Here is an 18,175-nt window from a genome sequence, read left to right as displayed (position 1 = left end):
TTATTTCAAATTTTAAAAATTAATTTAAAAAAAAATTATAAATTATGTGATAAAAAATACACATAATTTATAATTTTTTAAAATTTTTCAAATACTAAAATATTAAATATTTTTTATCACATAAAATGGATGATTTATTTTTAAGAGTATTTAAAAACAAATATTTAAATAGTATAATTTTTGGTTTTATCAAACAATCAAATAAAGAGCTATTGTATTTTACATATAATTATTATACTATTCCACTTACTGTAATAATTAAAAATAATGACAAAGAGTTATTAATTGAAAAAATAAAATTGCATGGAAAGTATTTTAATAAAAACAGTAATTTTTTAAATCAAAACAATAAAGAAATATATAAATATTATTTTGACATTGACCCACTTGATATACTGGTCGAATGGGATGGATTTGATATTGACCTATTAAAATTATTAGACAACAATTATCCAAATCAATTAAAATTCACTACAAACCACCTTCATACAATTTCTAAAAGATCAAACATTACTTTATTAAAAGAAATCGAAAAAAGAATTTTCCATAGCAAAATAAATAAAAAAATTTCATGGAATTGGAACTTGGATTTTGATTTAAGTAAAAAATCAAATGATATAATTGAAGTTTATAAATTTATCAAAAATAATTACTTGGTAAAAAAGTTAGAAAATAGATTAATATTATTATTAAGTTATATTTCTAAAAAAAACAAATCCAATGAACTAGGTTGTTTTTTTTTAAATGAATTGGTATCCGTTTCATACAATAAAGGTAGTTAAGTTTTTTTAAATTTATGAAAAATATTATTTCTTTTTTTCTAATTTTTTTAAATCTATAGATATCTCATTAAATAATAAAACTTATGAAAGGGTTTTTTTAAATTCATTAGAACTAAAAGATTTGGAAATGATTAAAATATTGTTTTCTATAGTTTCAGAAAATAATACAACAATAAAAGAGGATATTAGCGAAGCAGACTATGTTTCAATAATGGGATATAAATTATTGAAAAAACAATTTAGCAGAATCTCGGGAAGATTTTTGATCAAGTCGAAATTGGTAGAGTTATTCAAGGAAGTATATCCCATTTGTAATAGGTCAGATCAATCTTTCTGTGGTTGTTGTGGTTATAATTTTTGTGATAGCATGGAAATTGCTGAATACATGTTTCAAAATGGTTTAAGTACTAAAGCAACTATATTTTCAGTAAACTGTGTCAGAGATGACCTATCAAACCTTCACCTATTTGAAAAGGTTGAAATGGGTGTACCAAGTAATATTACTATAGAAAAGTTTAATCTTTTAATAAAACATTTTAAAAAATTTGGGCCACATAACTATAAAAATAGACAGTTTTGCAAAATATATTTTACAAAAAATGCTTTTTATGGTGATATTGATTTCTTCAAAAAATTCACAAGTGAACATGGAAGAGCAGATGTCAATCTAAAATCTGCATTAGAATTCGGATACAACGATATTTTAAACTATGCATTAGATAATATTGAAAATATTAAGCAAAGAGATCTTTATTCTCTCCTACTTTCCACGGATGATGAAATTATTATTGAAAAAATTAAAGGCCTACTCAATTTTAATGAAAAGTCTGAATATGATTCAAAAATTATTTTCGAAAGTAGTTTTAAAAATGCAACCAATAGAGAAGTTCGTGCACAACTGATTAATAGAGCTAAAAGATTTCCAGGATTACTAGAATGGTTTTTTAATACAGTTCTAACCCCCTCAACAAACAATTCTCTTGAATTATTCCTCAATATCGGTATAAACCCCACTACTCTATGTAGAACAAATATAAATGATCCTGCTACTATTAAGTCTAGTGATCTTTCAAATCATATAATAGAGTTTTTGTTATCAAATAAATTAAGAATGAAATTTATTAAATCTCTTATAATTGTTTTAACAAGATTACCCACCAAACCAAAAATAAAAACTCTTTTATTTTTAATGGATATAAATATAATTACAATAGATTTTACAAGCACATTGGTAAAGAATTCAGTAATGTCTTCAAATGCTCAAATTATAGATTTATTACTAAACAAAGGAAACTTTACAAATTTAAATATTTTTAAATTAAAAGATAATGATTTATTAAATTATATAAAGGAAGTTCATTATTTAATTAAACATTTTACCTTAAAAAAAAAAAAAAATGAAAACTATAGAAATATTTTTATGTACCCTTAAAAAAAATAGTTTACAGATAAATAAAGTTTTTTTTCTAATAAATTAATAAATAATTGATAAAATGAATTATCTTTATTATTGCTTATATTAATTTTTATATATTATTTTTTTATTTTATTTTTTTTTTTTTTTTTTTTTTTTTTTTTAAAAAGTATAATTTTTTGAAAAAAAACTTGTTTATAAAATTTAAATGTAAAATTTAAATCACCACTATTAATAAAATTAACTACCAATATATATGCATCATCTATTTTTCTATTATTACTATTATTTTTATTTTTACTATTGCTTATATTATTATAACAATAGTTATTTTTACTATTTACTTTAATAATGATGTCATTGATTGATAAATTTAAAATGATTAAAAGAGTGGTGAAATTTTTTTGAAAATTGTTTAATTTTACATATGTAAAATTTAGTTATGAGCAAGAAGTGATTTAATTTTGGCAATGGCTAAGGCAGGCTGTGGGATTAAAAAAAAAAAAAAAAGAAGATTAGTATATGTTATTATCCAAAATAATTTATTAAAGTTTAAATACACACATTTAAATGTTTTGGACTATAATTGTTGTATAAAAAAAAAAGAAAAAAAGAAAAAAATTAATATTAAGGTCATTTAAAAATAAATAAAAAAACCAGTTTTAACACTTACCAAACACGAGTACAATTCATAATTGTGTGACACTTGTAAATCTTCATGTTATCTTCTGAAATAATAGCAAGACGATCTTTAGTTGATGAATCTCTTGAGTCAGCAATCCAACGATAAGCTTGGAGTAATACAGCTGGACCTAAATAACCACCATCACCACCTTCACTCCACCAATAAGATGGACATGAGGTTGAACAACAAGCACATAAAATACATTCATAGAGACCATCTAATTTATGTCTGTTTTCTTTTGATTGTAATAATTCTTTACCATTGTAACGTGGGGCATCAACAGCTGGTTCTAACCATGGTTTGATTGATTTGTGTTGTTCATAGAAATGAGTAAGATCTGGAATTAAATCACGAACGACGTGCATATGTGGAAGTGGATAAACTTTAATTGAGTTACCACGAATAGCTTCTGTTGTTTTTTTGATACATGCTAAAGTATTTGAACCATCAATATTCATAGCACAACTACCACAAATACCTTCACGACATGAACGACGGAATGATAAAGTTGGATCTTGAGTATTTTTAATTAATAATAATGCATCTAAAATCATTGGACCACATTCCTTTAAATTGACGTTATAAGTTTGAACATATGGTTTAGCACCAACTTCTTCATTATAACGATAGATTTGAAAGTTAACAACTATTTATAAAAATACAAATTAAAATAATAGAGTTAATATTATGAAGAAAAAAAAAAAAAAAAAAAAAAAAAAAAATTTTAATTATAAAACCTACAATGATCTTTCTTTTCGGCAGCTTTAACAACTGGGACTTCAGCTTTAGCTTCAGTGGTGTCTAATTTATATCATATATTTAAAAAACATTTCATTAATACTAAATTCTGATTATATAATGTTTATAAATAAATTATAATTATAATTTTTAAAATTTAAATGTTGATTGTGATAGTGATTATAAAACATTTTTATAAACCAATTTAATCCAATTCAAATTCAAATTTGATTATTAAATTTACAATTGATTGTAAAATGTGATTAATTATTTATTTATTTCTGATACTGCAGTATTTAATTTTATTTTTATGTTATTAATAAATTTAAAGCCATTATTGCGGATTGCTATTTTTGATATTAATTGTTTATCTATTGCGTTATATTACTGCTACTATTGTTATAAACATTTCTATTAAAATATAAAAAGTAATTTTATAATTTCTTTTTTTTATTTTTTTTTTGTTAAAATTTTTTAATACATACAAAAAGCAGCTTGAAGACCACTTGGTCTCATAGCAATAGTTGATGCTCTTCTTAAAATGTTTGAGATCATTTTTTATTTTATATTGTTTTCTTTAAATTTCTTAATAAAAAAAAAATAATATATTAAATTTATAAAAACAAATAATATGAAATAAAAAAAATAAACAAAAATAAAAAAAAAATTTTTAAAAATTATTTTTTTTTAAAAAATTATTTTTTTTTCATTTTTTTTTTTTTCATTTTTTTCAATTTGTAATTCTTTTTAATGAAAAGGTGCGGATGAGGAGAACTTCAGTTTAAATTTATATATAATTAAAGAATATGAAAGTTTTTTTAAAAAAAAAAAATCAAATAATTAAATTTGGTATATTATTCAATATAACTCTTTGTTATATCTGAAAAAAATCAAACTAATGTCACGACTGCGAATGAAGTTCGTCATAAAAAAAATCAAAAAAATTTTATTTTTGATAAAAATGGTAATTCGAAATCATTTTAATTTTTTAAAAAAAAAAAAATTTTAATTTGTTTTATAAAATTTAAATATGTAACACTGTTTCATTATTATTTTAATCATACCACATACACTTTTTAGTATTAATAACATACAAAAAAAAACAGGTTGGCTATTTTTTTGGAAACGAGGGGAATAATTATTATAATGTAAACAATATTATTATTGCACATACCCCCGAATTCAAATTAATAAATGTATATTCCTTAGTTTATTAAAAACTAAAAAAAAAAATTAAAAAAAAAAAATAAAAAAAAACAATTGTTTATATATTATTACCACACGAAAAAAAAAAACCATTAATTCTATTAAAATATTGATTGATTCCATTAAAACTACAAACAAATCCATTTTTATCACAAACACTTTTTAGTTATATTAATACAATATTATGCACACAGGCTTTGAACAAAAAAAAAAAATAAAAAAAATATTTTTAAAATACCCATTTTTTAATTTTATTTGAATTTGTTTTATGATTAATTTTTTTTATTTTTTATTTTTATTTTCAAGAAAAAAAAAATCATAAACCAATTTTTTTTTTTTTTTTTTTTTTTTGATTCAATCATTATTTATTTTTTTTTATATTTTTAATTTTTATATATATCTATATATTATATTTATAATAAAATGGTCAAATTTGCCAATCAAGCTGAATTAAACAATGCTTTAGTAAACTTTAGACAAACCCAAACTGGTTGGGTCTTAATTACCTACAAAACTCCAACTGAATTAGAATATAAACAATCAGGTACCGATATTGCAGCACTTGCCTCATTACTCGAAGATAATCAAATGGCCTATATTCTCATCCGTTTAGAATACACTCCAAACGACCCAGGTTTCAAGGAAGGTGGTTTAGATAACAAAGCTAATTTCAAAGATATCTTTATTTCATGGACCGGTCCAAAAGTTGGTATTCTTGAAAGAGGTATGAAACTTTATAAAAAAAATAATAAAAAAAAATAAATATACTAACATTATTTTTTCACAAATAGGTAAAAAATCAGAACACAGAGGTGATGTTCAAGCTTTATTACAACCACACCACGCTGATATTAGTGCTATTAATAAAGCCAACTTTAACGCCGCCACCATCAAAGATCGTGCCAACCCACTCTCAGGTTCACACGTCATTGATTAATTTTAATATAAATAAAATAATATAATAAAAAACTATTTAATAAATATATGTAAAAATATTAAAAAAAAACATTAACGATATTGTAAGATTTTTAAATTCCTTTATTTCATCGATTACCACAAAGATTTTCAAATCTAATAAAACATATATTTAGAATTATAATATTAAATAAAATTTTTTGATAAAAAAAGTTTGAATATCTAATATTTTAAATTAACATTTTTTTATTATTTATTTTATTTAATAAAAAAAAAAATGAAAAATTTGATTGAAGCGATAAAATACAAAATCTATGAGTTTTTTTTTTTTTAAATTTTTTTTTTATATATATTTTTTTTATATTTTTTTATTTTTTTAAATTTTTTTAAAAGTTTGGATTTTTTTTTTTTATATAAGGTTTTATATTAATTTAATATTTAATTGCACATACCACAACCAGATTTTTGACCGCCTTGAGTGGAGCTTGGTTCTGATGGATCGATTTGAACACCTGGAGCTGGTGGTTCATCTGAAATAATTGGGCCATGACTTGGACGGCTCATTAAATGGTAAATTTGAGTTAAAATATTTTGGAAGGCTAATTCAACATTGCTTGAATCAAGAGCTGAGGTTTCAATAAAAGTAAGTTTGTGTTTTTCTGAAAATTCTTTGGCTTCGTCTGTTGAAACTTCACGTAAATGTCTTAAATCGCTCTTGTTACCAACCAACATAATTTCGATATTACGATCAGCATTTTCACGTAATTCTGTTAACCATCTTTCGACACTTTTATATGTAGCTTGTTTAGCAATATCGTAAACAAGTAATGCACCAACAGCACCACGATAATAACTATTTAATTAAATAATTTTAAATTAGAATTGGTCTTTAAAGAAATATGTATAAAAGATTGAATTTATTATATATGTTATTGCTATTTGTTATTGCTATTGTTTATTATTATTATTATTATTATTATTATTATTATTATTATTATTATATAAGTGTCTTTAAATATTATAAAGATGATGCTATATTTTGATTTTTGATTTCTTTTATTGTCATATCTGTTTTATGCGATATAAGCCCTGATATCTGCGTTTTATTCTAACAATACCAAAAGAAACTAAAATCCGATATATTATTCCTAAATCATCTTTATTCTTAAAGTCACTGTATATAGTTTTATGAAAGGGTAAATTTTAACACTTACGCTGAAGTAATGGCTCTATATCTTTCTTGACCTGCAGTATCCCAAACTTGAGCTTTAATAGTTTTACCTTCAGTTTGAATAGTTCTGGTTGCAAATTCTACACCAATGGTTGATTTGGTTTCGAGACTAAATTCATTACGAGTGAATCTAGATAATAAATTGGATTTACCCACACCACTATCACCAATGAGGACAACTTAATGGTTTAAAGAAAAAATAATTAATATTAATGCTATTTATTTTAAAAAATTTTATGATGTTCGTTTTTTTTTTTTTTTGTAAAAAAAAATCTTTTTGTTCTAAAATTTAAATACTATTAAACTTACTTTTGTATAAATAATCGTATTCTTCTTGTGAACCTTTTGACATTATTTTATATTATATGTATGTGTTGTTAGAAATGTATGATATTTATTAGGTTTTATATATTTTGGATGTTATTGATATATTAATAATAAATATTTATTATGGAAAAAAAAATATGTTGAAAATTATATAATCTATAATAATACAATATAATTATAATAAGTTATTATTAGTATAATTTAATTAATTTGAATATAATCCAAATGATATTTTTGATATTAAATAAAAAAAAAAAAACAATATAAATAAAAGAAAAAAAAAGTGTGACAAAATAAAAAAAAATTTAAAAAAATATAAAAAATTTAAAAAAAAAAAAAAAAAAAAAAAAAAATTAATTTTTAAAAAAAATTAAAAAAAAATAATAAAATTAAAAAATATATTATATTATAATAATAATAATTTGTTGTAGTAATAAAAATAATTAATATTCTTTTTATGATAATTATTTTAAGAGTACATAGAAATAAATAAAATAAAACAATAGAAAAAAAATAAAAATAAAAATAAAAAAAATAACAAAAAATAACAAACTTAAAAAAAACTAAAAAAAAAAAATAAAAAATTATAAATAAAGTGTAGATACAAACAATATTTTTATTTAATTAATATTTATAATAACTAAAATAGTTTTGAACTATTAGTATTTTTATACTATTATTCTTTATATATAATGTATTATTAAGTTATAAATGAAATGAATATAATAATAAAAATAAATAAAAAAAAATAATAAAAATTTTTAGTGTGTGTTTATTTTTTTATTAATTTTTTTTTTTAAAATTATTTTAAAAAAAAAATTAAAAAAAAAAATAAAAAGAAAAAAAATAATTTTAAAGAAATCAAAATGACCACGTGGTGGGTTGGTTTAATGACATTGAAAAAAAAAAAAAAAAAAAAAAAAACGAGATTACAGTTTAATTTAAATATGGGTTCTATGTAGTAATCGTAATGATTTAATATTAATAGTGGGAATATAATACAGTAAATTTTAAAAAAAGCTAAATAGTTTTTTGATTTATTGAATATTAAAGATTTTAGTTTGGATTCAAAATAAAAAGAGAGGTTACAAAATTGCTGTTATTTTTTTTTTTTTTAAATATTGTGTTATGTACAAAAATAGATTTTTATTTATATATATTTCAATTAATGGTGGTCTCCACAACTACCATTATGATCGCAATTATTATCTTTTTCTTTATTATCGTCAGGATTGTGTTCATGATTATGAACTTCGTCATGTTCACACTCGCATTCTTGTTCTTGTTTTTTTTCTATAAAGATGATGAAGGGTATTAGATAAAATTCGTTTATTTTTTTGTGGTTATTAATAATTTTTAAAATTAGTTACCTTTTTGTCTTAAAACTCTTTCTTCATCGCCACTTTCATCACTACTTTCATCATAGGGTTTCTTTTTATGAAATATACAACATTCTAATTAAAAGAATAAAAATGTTAGTACCAAAGTTATTTTATTAATTATACTTATATTTGTTTATATTATATAATATTATATTATTTGATAATTGTTTTCATATGGTTTATTAACATTGCAAAATAATGAATAAAAATGATTGATTTATAGCCAGGTTATTATTGTTATTGCCATTATTGTTTATTGTTTTTATAATTGTTATTTATTATTACCAATATCTTACTTTTTGATTTTTTCTTTCCTAAATGTTCATTATCAACTATACCATCTGTCCATTGAACTCTTTTTCTTTCTTTCTTATTTTTAATTACTAGCCTTAATTGTTGTGGTGGTGATGGTTGCTGTTGTGGTGGTTCAGGATTTTGTAATGTTAGTGTTGTTGTAGTTGTCGTTGTTGGAGCACTAGATAATGTAGGTGAGGTATACATAATTACAGTGATTATATTTTTATTTAATTTTATATTATTATTATTATTGTTATTATTTTAAATGATGTAAAAGTTTTTTTAAAAGTTCTCTTTATCTAGTTCATTTATTCGTTATAAAAAAATAAAGAAAAACAAAAAAAAAAAAAATAAAATATTTCAAAAAAAAAAAAAATAAATTAAATTAAAAAAAATAAAATAATTTTTTTTTCTTGAAAATACTATATTTTAAATTAATAAATAATATTTTAAAAGAATTAGTATTCCAAAAGAAAAAGAAGTTTTTTTTTTTTTTTTTTTTTTTTTTAAAAAAAAAAACATTTCCAAATAAATTTAAAACCAAATATATTTTTTTTAAATAATGAAAATTATTGTTTTTTCCGATTATATTAATTTTTATTTAGATATTTGTTGATATTTTAAAATTTAATTTATTCATCATCAGATAATTTTGATCTTTTAAATCTTTTATTTGAAAATGGAGCTTTTTCTTCTTGTAGTAAATCATTGAGTATATTTTCTTTATCTTGTAGTTCTTTTGAGTTTTGTTCTCTGGTTTTATAAGTGATAGATTTAGGTTGACCGATTCTGCTTCTAATGAGGATTTTTTCTTCCTTTGATTTAACCTTTTTAAGATTAACACGATTCTTTAATTGATTATAATAAACACAGTCATCTTTAACCATGAAAAAGTAATTTTGTTGAGATTGATCTGGAACAATGTCAGAAGTGAGTACTTTTTGCATTTTATATTGTTCACCATCAAGAGAGAAATCGTCTTCGTTATTATTATTGCTATTGTTTTCTTTAATATTTGGGGTAATAAAATATACAAATTTATCGGTGATACCCTTGACAACCGCCTTGTTTCTAATTTCATCATGACGACTGGCGTATTCAGCGACTTTATCATCACGAATATTATTTGGAATATAATGGTCTAATGGGTCAGTATCAAATGCAACTTCGGTAAAAGAGTTTGGCCATAATTCGAAATCTGGAAAAACTGGTAAAATACTTGTTGGTTTTAATGATGGATTGGTTGGATGGACAAATACATAGTTTGAAGCACAAATGTCAAATGTATTTTCAACCAATGTACTATCGCTAACTTTTTCTTCTTGAATCATTAATTGTTTATTATTGGTTGGTGAATTTGTAATATCGCCTGGTAAACTTGCACGTTTAACTGGTGGTCTACCAAATGTATTATCATCTGCTTTTGAAAGGTATTCAGTTCTTCTAAGCCAACCAACGTTTGGTCTAATTTCACTCTTCTTTTTAGCTGCACTCTTTTCTTCTAAATCTTGAACTGATAATGATTTTAAAAGTGGTTCATCACGTGATGGTACTCTGATTGGTGTTTTTGGTGTATTATAAACAGATGGATCAATTAGATCAATTGGAATACCCAATTGAGGTTCGGTTAAAAGTTGATGTTTATATTGACGCTCTAATGATGTAGTTTTATATTGGGTAAATCTATTGAAATCGGATTGTATTTTTAAAAATTTTGGTTCAAATGGTATCTCTGGTAATGAGTTTTGAAATTTTAATTTACATTGAAATTCTGATGGTTTATTATTAATTATATCTTGTTGTGATGCTTGTGATGATTGCGATGCTTGAGATGAATGATGATCTTTTTTATGGTGTTGGTGGTTTTGTGATTGGTGGTGGTGGTGGCTTGATGATGAGCTTGATGATGTATGTTTAGATGGTTGTCTTATTGGAGCTGGTGCTCCTATATTAACATTACCACTATTGTTACTTGTTGTTGATGTTGTTGTATTCATTATTATTATTATTATTAGTTTTTAAATCTACTTTTTTTTTTCTTTATCTATTTACAATATATATGCTACAAAAAAAAAAAAAAGAAATATAGATTTTTTTACAACAACAATTTTAAATATAATGAAAAGCAAAAAAAAAAAAAAATGAAATAAAAAATTTAAAAAAAAAAAAAAAATTAAAAAATTTAAAAAAAAATAATATTTTTTTAAATTTTTTATTTTCAATTATTTCATTTTAAAAAGGCTATAAATAAACTTAATTGAGTTAATAAAGATCCTTAATTGACCGTTTTCTATTTTTTCTTTAATATCTATTGTTTTATTTTATTTTATTTTTTTTTGGATAATTATTAATCTTTTTTGGATAATTTTGAAAAACTTTTAAATTGACCAACTAAATCGTTGTGGAAAGCTGATTCTAAAAATGTACCTTTGGTATCGAAATATAAATCTATTGATTTTGTGAATGGGTGTGAAATCTTTGGGTTTTTTGAATCTTCAATTTTAACTGAATATATTGGATCATATTTTGGTAATACTGAGCTAACTTTAATTTTCTGATTTATCTTTGCTTGCTGTTACAATATAATCTTTTTGAATAAAAATATTGATATAATATAAAATTAAACTAATAATAATATATCTAAATAATAAAATAAAAGGTTAGAATATAATGATAAAATATGTTTTTTATTCCAATATTGGGTATTTTACTAATACTTACAATCCAACACATAAAATTAAAACTGGTTTATTTTTTGGAAATGGGATTGGGTAGAATTGTGCAATGGCTGCTAAAACACATCCGAAAAATCCTAAAAGAACTTTGGTATAGTTTAATTTTTGATGTTGTGTATAGTTTAATTGAGTAGTTAAATACTATAAAATTTTTAAAATATTAATATATGATGGTTTAAAAAAGGGTATAGGTTTTTGGTGTTATTACTTTAATAATCGAGTCATCTAAAGTTTGTTTAATTGTATTGGTGTCATAAAGTGTTACTTGAACAGGCTTTTCCATTTTTATAAATATTAATTATCTTTAAATAAAAGTAAAAAGTTTTAATTTATAAAAAAAAAAATTAAAAAAAAAAATGATGACAAATTTTTTTTTTTTTTATATTTTTTTTTTTAATATTTTTTTATTTATTTTTTATTTATTTTTTTATTTAACTAAAATGATAATAAATATACCATTTTCAATATTTTTATTTGATATATTAATAAATATTTAATGTTTTTAAATCTAATTATAAAATTAAAAATTATTAGAATTATTTATTTATTTTTATTTATTAATCTCATATATGGATATTTATTAATTAATTATTATTACAACATTTTTAAAATATGGATTCAATTACCAAATAAATTCATTTTATTTCATATTTGAATGAAATAACATTATTCGAGGAAAAAAATAAAAAAATAAAAAAAATAAAAAAAATTAAAAAAAAAAAATTATAAAAAATTTATTTTTTCATTTCACAATTAATTTTAATTTTTAGATAATTAAAAAAAAAAGATATAAATAAATAAATAAATAAATAAACAAATAAATAAATAATAATAATCAAAAAGGAAATATATAATAAGAATGGAACCTAATACAGTTTTTGGACAAGAAAAATTTACAGAGAGTGAAAGTGTGGAAATTTCAAATATTTTATCACAAAGTTTACCAGAAGAAGAGGCATCATTCAGACCAGGTCCTGGTGGAACGACTGTTACATATTTAGAAAGTTGGAGAGCAATTAATTTAGCTAATAAAATTTTTAAATTTAATGGTTGGAGTTCATCAATTAAAGAATTATCACCAGATTTTATTGAGGAGATTATAGTTCCTGGTGGTGTTAAATATAAAGTGGGTGTTACAGCTATTGTTCGTGTTACTTTAAAAGATGGCACTTACCAAGAAGATGTTGGTTATGGTTGCTCCGATAACCCAAGTAAAGGTACTGCTATTGAAAATGCTAAAAAGGTAAGTTTTTTATTTTTGTTTAAATTGATAATATTATAAAATAGATAAAACTAATATTGCTCTATTTAATTTTTTAGGAAGCAGTATCAGATGCAAGAAAAAGAACATTAAGATTATTTGGTGATGGTCTAGGTAATTCATTATATGATAAAGAGGCCAATAAACAACTCGGTATAACTCTCAAGAACGCCAAAAAAAATGCAGCAAAACCTCCAGCAAAACCAAATACCAGCACTACACCAACACCAACACCAGCACCAGCACCAACTACTACAGCTGCTACTAATCAAGCTCCTGCACCAAAACCAACATCAAACCCGCCACTAAAAAATATAACCAATAAACCATTTGCATTGCCATCTATTAAACAAGCCCCGCAACCACCTCAAATACCTCAAAAACCACAGCAACAACCACAACAACAGGCTCAACAACAAATAGATCAAATTGACATGGACCCAGAGTTTGATTTTGAATAATTTAGTAATATTTCATCTTTCATTTTAAATAATAGATTAAAAAAAAAAAAAAGACAATAACAGCCAATAAACATTATGTTTTTTCAACCCTTTGTATATATGACCAATTTTTCGTTTGACTTTTAAAGAGAAATCCTTTTATTTTTTATAATAATTTATATGATAGTTTTTCAAAAAAAAATATCCACATCCCATTTTTTTTTTTTTTTTTTAAATTTTTTTTTCTTTTTTTTCAATTTTTTTTTATTATTTTCTTTTAATATTAAAAGTTGTGTGCGCAAATATCAAAAATTCCATCACTTTTGATCGTTTTTTGTTTTTGTGTGTGTTTCAACAAATACATAAAAATACAAATATTTACATTAAATAATAATCACAACAACAATCAATTTATTTGAATTAATATTGTTTTTTAATTGACTTTTAAATTAAAAAAATTAAAGCTATTTTTAAACCCAATATTTTTTTTCACACACTTACCCACACCAACAAGTCATCATATTAACAAACCCACCCACTTTTTTTCAATTTTTTTTCTTTTTTTCTATTTTTTCTATTTTTTCTATTTTTAGCAAACACCCATTAAACTTCACCCACACTAATATAAATAACATATGTTTTTTTTTTTATCTATTAAAATAAAAAAGGTTAATAATAATAATAATAATTTACAACAACAATATTATAGATTTAAATTCATTTATTTTTTATCCAATTAATATTTAATAATTACTAAATAAAAATAAATTAAATACAAAAATAAAAATTATATTTTTGAATTTAAAAATTATTATTTCAAAAGCTAATAATTATTACTTAAAAATTATAATATTAAATATAAATAGTAAACAATAATAAAATTATACAAATATTAATATTAATAAATAATAATATTAAAATTAAAATATAATAGAAATTTCTATAAAATGGCACGAGAAGATGAAGAACAATATTGTGGAGGTTATTGGGATATGGCAGATGATTTAGCAGAGGAATTTGATGCTCAAGAAGTTGTACCAAATTTATACATTGGTTCTATTAGTGCGGCAAATTCAGTATCACAATTAAAGGACCATAATATCACCCATATTCTCTCTATTTCTACTAACCCACCCCAAGTTAAGGATGTAAATATTCAAACTAATGACTTTTGTAACATGCATGGTATATAAATACTAATCAGCACCTTTTAATTATTAGGAATTTCAAACACTTTGTATTCATATCGAGGATGAGGCCAAAAAGGACATCTCTAGTTATTTTCAGCAATGTCATGGTTTTATTGAAAATGGTAGAAAGCTAGGAGGTATTTTAATTCATTGTACCGCAGGTGTTAGCAGATCAGCCACAGTTGTAATTAGCTATTTAATGTCAATTTTCTTCAAACCATTTTTAGATTGCTTCCAATACCTCAGAAAAATTAGACCATGCATCCAACCAAACCATGGTTTTATTAATCAACTCATAAGCTACGAAACCCAACTCTTAAAAAATTCAATACAAATTTGTAACACTACCCCCATAGCTTCAGCTGCCAATAATAATTGTAATATAGAAAATGAAAAATCACTTTAGACAAGCGAAAAAAAAAAAAAAAAAAAGATAAAAGATAAAAGATAAAAGAAGCAACATAAAAACAAATACAAAAATAAGAAATGGTTTAGCTAGAGCAGGTAAAAAGATAAAATCGATCAATATTTCATACACGAGTATTAATATACAATATCTTTTGGTACACTTTGCCCTCACTAAACCAATTTTTTTTTGTTTGATTTTTATGATCAATTATATATTTTTTTTTTTTTTTCTTCACCAAATTTCAATTAGTTATTCAGTATTTTAGTATAACTTCGAGTAAAGTGATAAAAATTAAAAAGAAAATAAAAAAATAAATAAGTTTCAAAATTCTTTATTGAAAAAATAATATAAATATTTATAAAATAATTTATTTTATATTTATGCCTTTATTATTAAAATTAATTATCATATTTTAGTTTCTGTTTTTGTTTTGTTTTCTTTTTTTTTTTTTTTTTTTTTTGTAATTATATAACATTTTTTATATTTTTATTGATAGCTATTTGGATTTGAAGTCCATTTGCTTGGATCAACAGATGAGAAGAACCCAAAGCTACTTGAAAATGTTGATAAAAATTCTTTACCTAAAGTATCCATAGATGTGACAACTCTTTCAGTAACCTCTGGTGTTTCTAATAAATTTTCATCATATCTAAAAAGAAGAGAAAGAGTAAAGTTAGTAAGGTAATATAAAATATATTAGTATATAGTTAAATATAAATACTCTTTAACTTCTTCTGGTAATTTTGACTTTATTAAATTTCTTTCTAAAATGCCTGGTATTTCTTGAATGTAATCTAAATATTCGACTTTGTTCCAAAACTTTTCACTCAAAAATGGTGACATTGCTAATAATAAAAACTTTAACCATCCTGAAGGATGTAAAATATATAAATTTTTTAAATTCTTTTTATAGCTAAGTAATGGTAATATAGTATTAGTATAGATTATATAGTGTTTAATATTAATAAAGTAAAATGATGATATTTACTTTCTTGGTAACATTTGATATATTTGATTTAACCATGATTTTTCTGGAGTACTCTCTTGTTTTAATAATGCATGTGAATAGACTATTGAGTATCTATTACCTGTGACAATAGGTTCTAATGTTTTGCTAATTTAATTTATATTAATATTTTTTTTAAAAGAACTTTTATATTTATATATATATATCACTATTTACATTATATAAATTATTAAAGTTTCTAATTGATCAATATTTGGAAATTTTGAAGCATTTGCTAAAAATACAGGTACTCCTTCTTGATCTGTACCAACTTGAACAAAACAATTATTTTCAACAATCCAACTAAAATCAACAGAATTTGACTTTTCCATTAATCTTTGATATTCTGGTGTAATACCCTCCATTTCTTCAATTGGAATGGCGGTTTCGTTATTATTATTATTATTTGACATTTTTTATTGTGTGAATATTATTTAATTATTTTTTTTATTTAATTTTTTTTATTTTTTATTATTATTATTTTTATTGTATTAATATATAGTTTATGTGTTATATTTATGTAATAGTACTATTATATTATGTAGGAATTATGTATTATATATAAACTCTTTTTTTATATTAAAATAAAGTGTTTGCTAATAATTAAATATTACCCTTCTAAAAAATTATTTAAAAAAAATAAAAAAAAATAAAAAATAAAAAAATTTTAATTTTAATTTTTTTTTTTTTATTTTTAATTTTATTTTATTTTTATATTGTGTTGGTGTTATATATCGCATAAAAACGACATAAATAAATATATAAAATTACCATATTAGTCCAACAACACAAAATAAATATTCATCAATAAAAATATATATTCAAATACATAAATAAAATATTATATACAAATTTAATAATTTCAAAGGAACATTGTTTAAATCAAATAAATATAATAAAAATAAACAATGAAACATTTCTTTAAAAATTTGCTTCATTAATTACCCATTTAGAAAATTTAAAAATAATTTAGAAAATATAATTAAAAAAAATATTTTTTTTTTATTTTTTTTTGGATTTTTCTTAAAAAAAAAAAAAGTTATTTTTTTTGGTAATATTAATAGTAAATTAAAATAAATTAAACACCCATTTTTTTTTTTTTTTTTTTTGTTCCAATCTTCATTTTTATTATGAGTAATAATAATAGTAATAATAGTGACAATAGCGATAATGAAAGAAAGGAATACCTATTGGGTTTACTAAAAAAAGGTTGTCAAGTATCAAACAGAGAGAGAGAAGAGTTGATGTTTAAATTTAAAATTACTGACCTCTCAATATTTAGACAAAATAATAATATCAATATAAATAATAATAATAATAATGATAATAATGGTAATCCACCACAAGAGAAATTATCAAATGATTTTTCAAATTTAAAAATTAATAATGATGGTAATAATAGTAAAGAGAATTACCTTAAAAAATATCAATATAGAGCAAGTGACGATATTGAACAAAATCTCAATAAAAAGAATGAGATGGAAGAATTGGCCAAAAAAGAAAGACTTCAAAAAATAAAAGAAATAAAGCAACAACAAAAGCAAAAGCATCCAGATTTATTTAGAGACAATAACAATAACAACAATAATAACAATAATAATAATATTAATAATATTAGTATCAATAACCACACCAACAACAATAATGACCACAGTGATGCTGAGGAAGATATAAATCTAAGTAATGATCCACAAGATTTAAGTGGTGATAGTGATGAAGATTTATTGGTATTGGAGTCAAAAATAATAAAGGATAAAAAAGACTATGCATGTGAAAATTGTAAGTGGTGTGATGGTTTTGAACCATTAAATGGTTTTGGTAATTTAGAAATATGTTCAAGTTGTAAATGTAAATTAATTCACCATATACCTTCCTATAATAATGAAGAGGAGGATGATGATGATGGCGAAGATTATGAAGATTATGAAGAAGATACCGAAGATAGTATTTAATGTAATGGTGATTTAAAGTATTGGGCATTTCTCCTGCCAAGACATGTAAAATCAAATGTAAATAAAGAGCACACCCGCCACTACCAGAACGGTAATGCTAATATACTAAAAATAAAAAAAATAATTTTTTTTTTTTAATTAATTATTATTGGACGTTATGATTGTCATTATAAAGTGCATATCATTTTTCCCTTTAAAAACAATA

General features: G+C 21.8%; 11 protein-coding genes across 11 annotated transcripts in view; 5 read left to right on the top strand and 6 right to left on the bottom strand.

Moving 5' to 3' along the window:
* Positions 1-125: 125 nt before the first annotated feature.
* DICPUDRAFT_75432 (uncharacterized protein) lies at positions 126-2,214 on the top strand (the record flags this gene model as incomplete). The annotated part of the gene is made up of 2 exons (XM_003284432.1): positions 126-774; positions 842-2,214. 2 exons carry the CDS (start codon positions 126-128, stop codon positions 2,212-2,214), a joined length of 2,022 nt encoding a protein of 673 aa, XP_003284480.1.
* Positions 2,215-2,591: 377 nt separating this feature from the next.
* Positions 2,592-4,174, bottom strand: DICPUDRAFT_93700 (succinate dehydrogenase; the record flags this gene model as incomplete). The annotated part of the gene is made up of 5 exons (XM_003284411.1): positions 2,592-2,680; positions 2,761-2,776; positions 2,870-3,527; positions 3,623-3,682; positions 4,105-4,174. 5 exons carry the CDS (start codon positions 4,172-4,174, stop codon positions 2,633-2,635), a joined length of 852 nt encoding a protein of 283 aa, XP_003284459.1. The 3' UTR covers positions 2,592-2,632.
* A 1,074-nt stretch (positions 4,175-5,248) lies between these two features.
* On the top strand, positions 5,249-5,762 carry DICPUDRAFT_148253 (uncharacterized protein; the record flags this gene model as incomplete). Its single annotated transcript, XM_003284431.1, has 2 exons — positions 5,249-5,549; positions 5,617-5,762. The coding sequence occupies 2 exons, from the start codon at positions 5,249-5,251 to the stop codon at positions 5,760-5,762; spliced, it is 447 nt and encodes a 148-aa protein (XP_003284479.1).
* Positions 5,763-6,072: 310 nt separating this feature from the next.
* Positions 6,073-8,003, bottom strand: rab11A (rab11A, RAB family GTPase). Its single transcript, XM_003284410.1, has 4 exons — positions 7,908-8,003; positions 7,281-7,454; positions 6,955-7,150; positions 6,073-6,593 (listed from the first exon to the last, which is right to left on the bottom strand). Exons 2-4 carry the CDS (start codon positions 7,321-7,323, stop codon positions 6,179-6,181), a joined length of 654 nt encoding a protein of 217 aa, XP_003284458.1. The 5' UTR covers positions 7,324-7,454; positions 7,908-8,003; the 3' UTR covers positions 6,073-6,178.
* Positions 8,004-8,463: 460 nt separating this feature from the next.
* On the bottom strand, positions 8,464-9,181 carry DICPUDRAFT_148251 (uncharacterized protein; the record flags this gene model as incomplete). Its single annotated transcript, XM_003284409.1, has 3 exons — positions 8,464-8,591; positions 8,669-8,752; positions 8,977-9,181. The coding sequence occupies 3 exons, from the start codon at positions 9,179-9,181 to the stop codon at positions 8,464-8,466; spliced, it is 417 nt and encodes a 138-aa protein (XP_003284457.1).
* Positions 9,182-9,534: 353 nt separating this feature from the next.
* On the bottom strand, positions 9,535-10,974 carry DICPUDRAFT_52960 (uncharacterized protein; the record flags this gene model as incomplete). Its single annotated transcript, XM_003284408.1, has 1 exon — positions 9,535-10,974. The coding sequence occupies one exon, from the start codon at positions 10,972-10,974 to the stop codon at positions 9,610-9,612; it is 1,365 nt and encodes a 454-aa protein (XP_003284456.1). The 3' UTR covers positions 9,535-9,609.
* A 350-nt stretch (positions 10,975-11,324) lies between these two features.
* Positions 11,325-11,995, bottom strand: DICPUDRAFT_75426 (uncharacterized protein; the record flags this gene model as incomplete). The annotated part of the gene is made up of 3 exons (XM_003284407.1): positions 11,325-11,549; positions 11,707-11,853; positions 11,921-11,995. The coding sequence occupies 3 exons, from the start codon at positions 11,993-11,995 to the stop codon at positions 11,325-11,327; spliced, it is 447 nt and encodes a 148-aa protein (XP_003284455.1).
* A 576-nt stretch (positions 11,996-12,571) lies between these two features.
* On the top strand, positions 12,572-13,434 carry DICPUDRAFT_148248 (uncharacterized protein; the record flags this gene model as incomplete). Its single annotated transcript, XM_003284430.1, has 2 exons — positions 12,572-12,955; positions 13,033-13,434. 2 exons carry the CDS (start codon positions 12,572-12,574, stop codon positions 13,432-13,434), a joined length of 786 nt encoding a protein of 261 aa, XP_003284478.1.
* Positions 13,435-14,360: 926 nt separating this feature from the next.
* Positions 14,361-15,009, top strand: DICPUDRAFT_148247 (uncharacterized protein; the record flags this gene model as incomplete). The annotated part of the gene is made up of 2 exons (XM_003284429.1): positions 14,361-14,561; positions 14,635-15,009. 2 exons carry the CDS (start codon positions 14,361-14,363, stop codon positions 15,007-15,009), a joined length of 576 nt encoding a protein of 191 aa, XP_003284477.1.
* A 463-nt stretch (positions 15,010-15,472) lies between these two features.
* Positions 15,473-16,649, bottom strand: DICPUDRAFT_93698 (uncharacterized protein). The gene is made up of 4 exons (XM_003284406.1): positions 16,196-16,649; positions 16,001-16,126; positions 15,734-15,925; positions 15,473-15,661 (listed from the first exon to the last, which is right to left on the bottom strand). The coding sequence occupies exons 1-4, from the start codon at positions 16,429-16,431 to the stop codon at positions 15,499-15,501; spliced, it is 717 nt and encodes a 238-aa protein (XP_003284454.1). The 5' UTR covers positions 16,432-16,649; the 3' UTR covers positions 15,473-15,498.
* Positions 16,650-17,148: 499 nt separating this feature from the next.
* The window catches only part of DHKE (uncharacterized protein), a gene marked incomplete at both ends in the record, with an annotated part of 7,676 nt that continues 6,649 nt past the window's right edge, over positions 17,149-18,175 (top strand). The window contains one exon of the mRNA XM_003284428.1: positions 17,149-17,962. Coding sequence (XP_003284476.1) covers positions 17,149-17,962 — 814 coding nt within the window. The remainder of the gene's footprint in view (positions 17,963-18,175) is intronic.

Source organism: Dictyostelium purpureum (genome assembly GCF_000190715.1).
Source record: "Dictyostelium purpureum unplaced genomic scaffold DICPUscaffold_25, whole genome shotgun sequence".
Classification (NCBI taxonomy): domain Eukaryota; phylum Evosea; class Eumycetozoa; order Dictyosteliales; family Dictyosteliaceae; genus Dictyostelium; species Dictyostelium purpureum.
The sequence above is the reverse complement of the archived record's forward strand: the minus strand, read 5'-3'. Positions and strand labels throughout refer to the sequence as shown.

Bases quoted from the DNA above. Each gene is read 5' to 3' on its own strand.
- rab11A (XM_003284410.1), bottom strand. From the start codon at position 7,323: ATGTCAAAAGGTTCACAAGAAGAATACGATTATTTATACAAAA. The intron at 7,151-7,280 runs GTAAGTTTAATA...TAAACCATTAAG, and splicing joins ATACGATTATTTATACAAAA to TTGTCCTCATTGGTGATAGT. The intron at 6,594-6,954 runs GTAAGTGTTAAA...TTAATTAAATAG, and splicing joins TATAGAGCCATTACTTCAGC to TTATTATCGTGGTGCTGTTG.
- DICPUDRAFT_93698 (XM_003284406.1), bottom strand. From the start codon at position 16,431: ATGTCAAATAATAATAATAATAACGAAACCGCCATTCCAATTGAAGAA. The intron at 16,127-16,195 runs GTAAATAGTGAT...AAATTAAATTAG, and splicing joins ACTTTAATAATTTATATAAT to CAAAACATTAGAACCTATTG. The intron at 15,662-15,733 runs GTATTTATATTT...TCTTCTTTTTAG, and splicing joins TTACCAGAAGAAGTTAAAGA to ATATGATGAAAATTTATTAG.